The 10,591-nt window shown below is 54.8% G+C and overlaps 1 protein-coding gene across 1 annotated transcript; it reads right to left on the reverse strand.

Annotated features, from left to right (window-relative positions):
* Positions 1-5,280: 5,280 nt before the first annotated feature.
* On the reverse strand, positions 5,281-7,821 carry LOC149353164 (uncharacterized). Its single transcript, XM_089582356.1, has one exon. The coding sequence runs from the start codon at positions 7,617-7,619 to the stop codon at positions 6,432-6,434; it is 1,188 nt and encodes a 395-aa protein (XP_089438482.1). The 5' UTR covers positions 7,620-7,821; the 3' UTR covers positions 5,281-6,431.
* Between the last annotated feature and the right edge of the window lie 2,770 nt (positions 7,822-10,591).

Raw genomic sequence — 10,591 nt, forward strand, 5'->3', positions numbered from 1 at the left:
CCTCAGTCGGATGTGGGGTTATCGCAAGGAGGAAACGCGTGGCAGAAAGCTGACGGAGCTTATCTCCACGCTGGGCATCACCCTCCAAACCGACCCTGCAGTCCCAACCAGAGTGGGTAACTCCGTCAATCGGGACACGTGCCCCAATCTTACCCTCACTGGGAACATTCAACACGCAGAATGGATCAACACCGAGGGACACCCTCGGCAGCGACCACTGCCTCATCATCATTCTCTACACCCGTCCCCTCAAGCGACCCCTAAACCAGGCACGACTCCCAGACGGCTTTCCGGCAGTCCTTGCCCCGTACAGTCTGGTACAAAACGGCTATTCCTCTTGGGCCCACACCCTTATATAAAATATTCGCAAACACGTCAAGCAAATTCAGCTTACAGATAGGGTGACGGATGTGGATAACCATCTCCTTCATCTCTGGGAGGCGCGTCGCAGTCTCGCAAAGAGATGACGTCGCCAGAAACACAATCGGAAGCTCGAACTTCGAATTCTCGATATCACCCAGCAGGCGGCGGACTACGCTGCCCAGCTTGCCGACTCCAACTGGGTGGATCGCTGCAATCTGACCGCTAGGCAAATGTCTAGTCGCAACACATGGAGACTTTTCCGTAGTCTGATCTATCCCACCCAAACAAGCACCGAAACCTAAAAACACCTTCAAAGAGCTATTCACAACTTTAAGGGCAATACGGAGCAGCTGGCACAGACATTGCGGGATCGATATCTGTGCCAGACACAAGACCCCCGGGGGTCGGAGCATCTCTATGCAGGCAGAAAAAATCCTGATCTCGATCGGCGATTTCAACTCCATGACCTGGGCGGTTCTTGCCAAAATGAAACGAGGCACGGCTCCAGGTCGGGACAAGGTAACGGTCAAACTTTTGACCAACCTACCGGATCCGGCGTACGAAGCACTCTTAGAATACATAAATCCCGTCTGGGAAGGGTACCATCCTCTACCCATAGAGTGGAAAACTGCGCTAGTCACCTTCATCAAGAAGGCCGGAAAACCAATCAATATAGACAACCTCCGACCCATTTCCTTAACATCTTGTGTGGGCAAACTCATGGAAACTATGGTTCGAGATCGACTCTCAGAATACTCAGAAAATCGCAACACCTTCGCGGATACCATGTTCGGTTTTAGGCCCCATAGGTCATCTCAAGACACACTCATCTCAAGACATGTCGAGTGCCCCCATAACGACAAGATAGTCCTGACCTTGGACCTTAAAGGAGCATTTGACAATGTTAAGCACAGCGTCATTCTCGCCCACCTGAGCGAGACTGACTGCGGCACTAACACCTTCAATTATATTAAACACTTTCTCACGGATCGGCAGGCCTTCGTCCGCATCCAGGACGAAGAGCACGGCCCGTACAGTATGGGCAGCAGGGGTACACCACAAGGCGCTGTACTGTCCCCTCTGCTCGTTAACTTAGCAATGCTTCACCTACCCTCTAAATTGGCCGATGTCGAAGGCATCCAGCATGCGCTGTATGCCGACGACATCACTATTTGGGCCACCGAAGGTAATGTGGGTCACATGGAGGAATGCCTGCAAGCAGCCGCTGACATAGTAGACAACTATGCCGCGTACTGCGGCCTCCAGTGCTCCCCACAGAAATCAGAACTCGTGCATATTCGGCCATCGCCGAAGTGTGCAATCCCCATTTCCCTCTTCCTCGCCAGCGGCCCCATCCGTGAGGCATCGGAGATCAGAGTTCTCGGACTCTTTATTAGTAGAACACGTCGCGCAGACACAACACTGGCCAAACTGCGTAAGGTTGGAGACCAGGTGGGCCGCATGGTCCGTTGGGTCTCCAACAAACGCGGAGGTCTACGAAGCACACATGCGTTGCGACTCGCACATGCTTTCATTACGAGTCGAATACTCTATTCGGCCCACTACCTTCACTTACACAAGCAGGACGAAGATGTCTTGGAGGTTACCCTCCGTAAGATCACCAAAAGGGCGCTCGACCTTCCGATCTTCACCTCCAACGCGAGGCTCCTCGCGCTGGGAGTGGTGAACACCTATTGGGAGCTGCAAGAAGCGCACCTCACCAACCAATACACGCGTCTTGCCCAGACCGTGTCCGGTCGTCGCCTTTTGGACCGACTACACATTCAACACAACCGTCACACCGAGGAAAGGGTACGAGTGCCCGAAATGTGGAGATGCGCCATCCACGTTCGACCCCTTCCTACGAAAATGTCCAAAGAAGACCAAAATGGCAGGCGGCAGGCGCGGGCGGATGCCCTCCACCGCCATTATGGCAACAAACACGGTGTATTCTACACGGACGTGGCCGGCCTGCATCGCTCAAGGGGGGGATGGTACACGGCCACGGTCGTACACCAGCAAATACAGGTGGACGGGCTCACTTTCAAAGCTCCCAGCGCAACTCACGCTGAGGAGGTAGCCATCGCCCTGGCGGCCTCTCACCCTCAGGCGCAATATATCCTATCAGACTCGCAAGGAGCTTGTCGAAATTACGAGCTGGGTTGGGTCTCCCTGACAGCTTATTGAATACTTCGCAACGCGGCACGGGACCGAGATCCTACGCTCCACTACTTAGTCTGAACTCCGGGCCACCAAGGCCTACCAGGTAACGAGGCTGCAGACGCAGCCGCCCGCGCACTCACTTCCCGGGCCCCTGGCGATGACCTTACCGATTCGGATCTGGACAACGAACCCCTTTTAAAATTTAAAGATATTGTTACGTAAATGTAGGCACACAAGAAGTAGTCACTGAGGGATGCTGACAGCAGCTCACAGCAGCTCAATCGAACCACTGCCGGCCAACGGCGCACAGATCACACTTCGTCCTCTTCGCGCTCCGTGCACGAGACCAGCACTGTCTACTTCGTTGTCCACTGACACAACTCCCGGCGGCGAAAGCATCGTCCCGATGCTAAGTGGAAGACGGAGCAGGTGCACGGTATGGCTTGAGGCGAACCACGTGAACAACGTCAGTGGTAGGGGGGGTAGATGACGACGGAGGGTCGAGGGGGGCAATCTCATAAGTCACGTCGGTCACCTGACGGAGCACGCGATAAGGGCCCTTATACTGATGTAGGAGTTTTTCTGAAAGGCCGACACGGCGAGAGGGATACCAAACGAGGAGTGATCCTGGCGTGTAGTGGACTGGGCGATGTCGGCGGTCGTAAACTGACTTCTGGTAGGCCTGGGAGGCGGTGAGACGGTCGCGGGCGATTTCGCGGGCCGAGGTTGCTTGAGCGATGGCGTCACGTGCGTACTCCGTGGTCGAGGCCGAAGAAAGCGGCAGGAGTGTATCCAGTGGCAACGCAGGATGCCGGCCATATAAAAGATAGAAAGGCGAATAGCCCGTGGTGTCATGCCGCGATGAATTATAAGCAAATGTTACATAGGGCAAGGCAATGTCCCAATCACGATGGTCGGGTGCGACGTACATGGATAGCATGTCAGTGAGGGTCCTATTCAGGCGCTCGGTAAGCCCGTTCGTTTGAGGATGGTACGCTGTAGTGAGTTTATGCTGCGTGGAACAGGACCGGAGTATGTCGTCAACTACCCGGGACAAAAAGTAGCGGCCGCGGTCCGTCAGCAATTGGCGTGGGGCACCGTGATGAAGGATGACATTTTGCAACAGGAAATCGGCGACATCGGTGGCGCAACTGGTTGGTAAGGCACGTGTGATAGCGTACCGAGTGGCGTAGTCAGTCGCGACGGCGATCCAACGGTTGCCGGAACTGGACGTAGGAAAAGGTCCGAGGAGGTCTAGTCCGACACGATGAAAGGGTTCCAGAGGTACGTCGATAGGCTGCAGAAGGCCGGCAGGCAAAGTGGAGGGCCGCTTCCTTCGTTGACAGAGGTCACAGCTGGCAACGTAACGGCGAACACTACGGTAAAGGCCGGGCCAAAAGAAGCGGCGTCGGACCCGATCGTACGTGCGGGAGACACCGAGGTGTCCCGCGGTGGGCAGGTCGTGTAGTTCCGCGAGGACAGACGAGCGGAGACGCTGAGGAACGACGAGCAGGAGCGGAGGGCCGTCAGGGCGAAGGTTGCGGCGGTAGAGGATGTCATCCTGAAGGACAAAGAGTTGGAGCGAAGGATCGGGGTTGGCACAGGTGAGGCGGTCAATAAGGGGACGCAAGGATGCCGTTGCTCGGCCGCGATGTTAAGCAGATCAGAGATAGCGAATAAGCACGGGCCGAGGTCATTGTCTCCAGGATCTGGCGGCTCCACAGGGTGACGAGACAGGCAGTCAGCGTCTTGATGTAGGCGCCCGGACTTGTAAACAACGGTGTAAGAGTACTCTTGCAGGCGCAATGCCCAACGACCAAGCCGGCCTGTGGGGTCCTTCAGCGAAGAAAGCCAGCAAAGAGCGTGGTGGTCCGTCACAACTGAGAAAAGGCGGCCAAACAGGTAGGGTCGAAATTTAGCGACCGCCCAAACAAGGGCGAGGCACTCGCGCTCCGTTATGGAGTAATTGCGCTCGGCGGTGGAAAGAAGACGGCTGGCGTACGCAATGACACGGTCTTGACCTTGGTGACGTTGGGCGAGCACAGCGCCGATACCATATCCGCTGGCGTCTGTGCGAACTTCAGTGGGTGCCGACGGGTCGAAATGGGCCAATATAGGAGGGGAAGTGAGCAATTGGATTAAGGAAGAAAAGGCCTCTCCTTGGGCAGGGCCCCAGGTAAAAGGGCTGTCTTTCTTAAGGAGGTCGGTGAGGGGACGTGCGATGCCAGCAAAATTTTTGATGAAACGTCGGAAATAAGAGCACAGGCTTACAAAGCTGCGTACGTCCCTGGACGATTGCGGAAGAGGGAAGTCTTTGACAGCTTGAACTTTAGCAAGGTCCGGGCGGACACCCGAGGCATCGACCAGATGTCCAAGGATGGTCAGTTGGCGACGATCGAATTGGCATTTCGACGAGTTGAGCTGCAGCCCGGCTTTACGGAAGACAGAAAGAATGCTCGTCAGTCGTTCGAGGTGCGTGGAAAATGAGGGCGAAAAAACCACGACGTCGTCTAAGTAACACAGGCATGTAACCCATTTAAATCCTCGAAGCAAGGAGTCCATCATTCTCTCGAAGGTAGCTGGCGCATTGCAGAGACCGAACGGCATAACTTTGAACTGATATAAGCCGTCTGGTGTGACGAATGCAGTCTTTTCACGGTCTTGGTCATCCACAGCAATTTGCCAATAGCCGGATCGAAGGTCGATGGAAGAGAAAAATTTGGCTCCGTGAAGGCAATCTAAAGCGTCGTCAATTCTGGGGAGAGGATACACGTCCTTTTTCGTGATGCGGTTAAGGTGCCGGTAATCAACGCAAAAGCGCCAGCTCCCGTCTTTCTTTTTAACTAGAACAACTGGTGAGGCCCAAGGACTCGACGATGGCTCTATAATGTCTTTGGTAAGCATTTTGTCCACCTCCTGCTGAATGATGTTCCGTTCTGTACTGGAGACCCTATACGGACGTCTGTGGATAGGAGCGGCGTCACCGGTGTTAATGCGATGCGTAACCACAGAGGTCCGAGCCAAAGGGCGGTTGTCGAAGTCAAAGATGTCGTGAAATGAGGAAAGAAGACACCTGAGGTCGTGAGTTTGTGCTGGTAAGAGGTCAGGGGCAATCATTTTTGCGTATTGGTCAGATGGTGGTACGTCGGACGCGGAGCATTTCGGCGAGGGAGGTTCACAGCCGGTGACAGCTGACACAACGCAGTCGGAAGCAGGGCACAGCGTGGCGAGCGACATGCCTTGGGGAAGCGGCTGAACGTGCGATGAAAAGTTGAGGATCGGAAGGGACACTCTATTGGCAAACATAGTGACCACTGTATGTGCGAGGGCAACACTCCGTGTGAGAGTTACATCAAGGGCTGGAGTAACGATGTATTGGCCATCGGGAACTGGTGGGACGGAAGAGAATGATACGTAAGTGACGGCTTCGGGGTTCAGGCGGACAAAATCCACGGTACATAGGCGATGGACAACTGGAGCCGGTGGATCCTCGTTAAAAGGTAGGGCGAGCTGAACGACACTTGTGGCGCAATCAATGAGGGCAGAATGTTCGGAAAGAAAGTCAAGGCCAAGGATGAGGTCATGAGGGCAGTGTTCGAGGACAGTGAAGAGAACCGAAGTATGGCGGCCGGCGATTGACACACGGGCTGTGCACATTCCAACGACAGCGGAAGTACCGCCATCGGCGAGACGAACAACAGCGGAGTGGGCAGGAGTGAGCACTTTCCTTAGGCGACGGCGTAGAGAGGCATTCATAACGGAGACGTGCGCTCCCGTGTCGATGAGAGCGGTAACAGGGATCCCGTCCACGTCTACGCTAAGTATATTCCGTCGGGCTTGTAGAGTCAAAGGAGGATTTCCAAGGTCGGTCGTCGGAGCAGCATCACCTCCAGACGCTGCAGCCATCAGTTTTCCGAACGGGATCGAGCATACGGGCCAGGAGATGATGGGCGTCGAGTTTGGGGCGACGGAGATCGACGACGGTAAGGAGACGACGAGCGGTTAGTTGGAGGGGCCTGAGCGTCGGAGCTTGCGAGCTGTGGTTCATGGGGCGACGACGAGCGGCGGGGATAGAAAGAATCAGGATAGCGGCGGTAGGTCGATGACGGACGGCTTCGGCAGTGTCGGGAGATGTGACCAACTCGGGAGCAGTTAAAACAGATGGGCCTGTCGTCAGGTGTTCTCCACTCATCCGGGTTGCGGCTGCGGCGAGTGTGGTACGGATGTCGGGCACCGAGCACGGGAGACACATTGCGAGCATCTGGGCAACTAATGGAGCATACAGGTCGGATCCCGAGATTGGCGAATTCTTGTCGGACAACAGCCTGTATAAGGGATACTGCAGGGGCACTGTCCGGTACCGATAATTGGGAAATTGTGGGAGACACTGCCTCTAGTTCTCGGCGTACAAGTCGTGTCAGGCTGTCGGATGTTGGCAGGGAGCACGGTTGGGATGAGTCTACGCAGGACGACGTTGCCGCCGTGTTCGGCAACCGCGTGAACTGAGGGGAAATATGGCGGCTTTTCGCTTGTTCAAAGCGGCGGCATTCTTTTAAGATGGCGTCAACCGTTCCACAGTCCTTGTACACCAGCAAGTTAAAGGCGTCGTCTGCAATTCCTTTGAGAACGTGACCTACTTTGTCACTCTCTGACATGGCGGAATCAACTTTCATGCAGAGGGCTAAAATGTCCTGAATATAAGACACATATGACTCTGTTGAGGATTGTGCGCGGCATGCAAGCTCCTTCTTCGCAGCCAGCTGACGTCCGAATGGCTTACCGAACAATTCGGTGAGCTTCTGCTTGCACAGGTCCCAACTGGTCAGTTCTTCCTCGTGTGTCTCGAACCAGACCCTTGCAGTGCCCGTCAAGTAGAAAATGACGTTGGCCAACTTCATCGTGGGATCCCACCGGTTGTGTGTGCTCACACGCTCGTACAGCGAGAGCCAGTCTTCAACGTCCACGCCATCGGTACCGCAGAATGTGCCCGGGTCTCGAGGGTGGGCTAGGACGACAGTTGGCGTGGCAGGCGCGTCGGTAGCTATCTCGACGGATCGGCTCGTCGGCTCGTCGGCTCGTCGGGTCAGCGGCATGGCGGCTCGTACCCCGCACCTCCACCAAGAGATGTTACGTAAATGTAGGCACACAAGAAGTAGTCACTGAGGGATGCTGACAGCAGCTCACAGCAGCTCAATCGAACCACTGCCGGCCAACGGCGCACAGATCACACTTCGTCCTCTTCGCGCTCCGTGCACGAGCCCAGCACTGTCTTCTTCGTTGTCCACTGACAATATAGTCAATCACTGCCAAGACTCTCACCGCAAGTACCTGGCCCCCCTCAAGGGGCTGGGAAAAGCAGGTGAGCGTCTTCTGACAACACTTTTTACAAATACATTGCTGTGCCCGGCAGTCATGAAACACTTCGACCCCTCCTTTTCTGGCCTCTGCTCATACTGTACGGAGGTGGCTGACACCTACCATATGGTGTGGGCATGCTAGAAAAATCCTTCCCTCACCCCCCACCCCAACCCAACCCGAGAGGACTGGGAGACGGCCCTGCTCGGCTGCCACGACCTTCCGGCCCAACAGGCCATGGTCCGGCGTGCCCGAGCGGCGGTAGAGTGAAATGGGGTCTCGGAATAGGGACCCCACCTAGTATTGTGAGGGGGGTGGCGCACTAGGGGCCACCTCCCAAACTACCTATGTGCAACTTGTAATAAATGCTTTTCACCGCCACCACCACCACCTGCGGGTGAACCGGCTGTCCCTCTCCTCGACGGCGCGCTCCGCTCGGCCGGTGCCATAGCAACCGGCGCCGCTCGTTTCTTACTTTCACTTGTTATTACAGCTTGCGCTGTAAAAATTGAAGGAGGAGACACGAGCTGCGCCTTATGGCCATGACGCGATAGCGTAATTGGTTAATTCCCATATATGCAGAAGGTCATTCCCTACATTCATAGATGCCTGGGAGTCCTCATACCCCTCTTGGCGCAGTGGTGCAGCGGTTAAGCGATGCGCCACTGCCCTGCGATCGCAGGTGCTCTAAGCGGTGGACCTTGTACGGCCCAGGTTGCTTTTCCCGATCGACCAATCTTTAACTGCCACGGTGGGCAGTTTGCTCACTATCTGGTGGTCAGGTTATGATGACGTCGCAAGGTCACGTGACCTGGTAGCCCACCTGCCTCCTAGGTTGCTCGCAACGCCGCCGCTAAATTTTCTGCTTAACGGGGTCTTTAACGCTATCGCGTGAATATAGTAAAGTTATACAGGCGCGCATACACAGCTGGCGGTGTTGACGGCGCACTGAGGCGACCCTGCAGCTTGGCCGATAGCGGTGTGGTGGAGTGAGAAGCGCTAGGCTTGCAGCGCCTGCTAAGCCCTTGCTGGTGCATCGATGGGCCAGCGCGCGTAGTAGTGGGCCCTATTTAGCGCCTGCGGTAGAGTTGGGTCAGCTATCGGTGGTTGCTTCTCCTTCCACACCTGCACGGAGCCCTCCTCACGCTTGAGACGAAACGCCGGCGATAAGTGAGCGTTGTAAGGTAGCGGTATCGTCCCTGACTACACTGTTGTTAAAAGCTTCACAAGAATCTTTTGTCTAGGATTTCCCTTATAACGTTAGCGTGGACTCTCCCGCTTACACGCCCCAGCCTCCGTCTGGCGGACCTGCAGCTTCGACTGCTTTGACCCAGTTTCGCTTGTTCTACAGCGACACTCCAAAGGAATGAGTGGAAGCCTGTCTGCATTGCTCAACAATGCTTGTACTGCATGCTGATGAGGAGGAGCAGGGGAGATTTTATGAAAAATAAATTACAGTCGAGCCCACTTATAACGGCCGCAATTATAACGAACGCTTGCTTATACGAACTAAGACAGGGCTACTGTCAAATATGCATTGGGGCTGTGGCAGCGCATCTCAGATACAACGAACAACTGTGGTCTCGCTACTCTGTTACACATCCGCCGCGATGGCTCAGTGGTCATGGCGCTCGGCTGCTGACCCGAAAGACGCGGGTTTGATCGTGGGTGCGGCTGTTGAATTTCGATGGAGGCGAAATTCTAGAGGCTCGTGTACTGTGCGATGTCAGTGCACGTTAAAGAACCGGAGCCCTTCACTACGGCGTCTCTCATAGCCTGAGTCGCTTTGGGACGTTAAACGCCCGTAATCCGCAAAATTATATGGTTACAGCTAAAGAGGAGTGTCTGTCGACTCGCCCCCGCACTCGATCAACTCGCGCTTCTCGCAAGCGCTGACATCGGGAAGATCGTCTCCCAGGAGCATTGACACCGCCCAGAAAAGAGCCTAGTGACTCTGAAACGCAATGAAAAGGGCGGCACTGAAACTTGATAACCACCGGCCAAGGAAGTGCCAAATGGCCAGAAGGCTTACGAGGAAGATAAGTGCATGCACGTGTGCCGGCTCGACTAACTATCTGAAATAGAACGAGAAGCGTGGTGGGGCAGCATTGGAGTTGGAAACCACTGCGCTCGGTCAGTGATCACCCAATTGCAGTAATGTTAAAACTTCGGATACAAAACACGTGGAATGCCATGCTGGCCCAGCTGGTCACGTGTCACGAACGTGGACATTGTTGCAGGCGATAACGCCGACAACGCTGAGCCATGAGCTGACGAAGCCACTTCATGCGAAGTAAGAGCGCTTCCTAACGCTGGAATCTGTAGAATGCGATGACAAGCGGGCCGACCTAGCACTAGCGGCCGTGTACACTCAGCGGCAGTTAGTTATATCGTATCTCCAAGATCAGATCGTTGGCATCAAGGATCTGGGTGAGGAACACGTGACTGTCTGGAAGAGCTTAGAAAGCACTGTTAACGGTCTTCAGTAAAGAAGCAGGAATTATGACAGCGCTGCAGACGCCCATTACGCGAAGTTTAAAGAATGCACGTCAGCTTTGATTTAATAGTTTTGATCGTAATACGGAAAGCCCACTTAGTATGCAAACCTCGGATTCAACAAACGCAATCAGCGCGATTTTTGGGTTCGTTATATGTGGGCTCGATATTGAAACCCAATACAGTCGAGTCCACGTATAACGGCGTCTCTCAT

This window comes from Amblyomma mixtum, chromosome 3, assembly GCF_055824585.1.
Source record: "Amblyomma mixtum isolate Tamu chromosome 3, ASM5582458v1, whole genome shotgun sequence".
Taxonomy (NCBI): Eukaryota; Metazoa; Arthropoda; class Arachnida; order Ixodida; family Ixodidae; genus Amblyomma; species Amblyomma mixtum.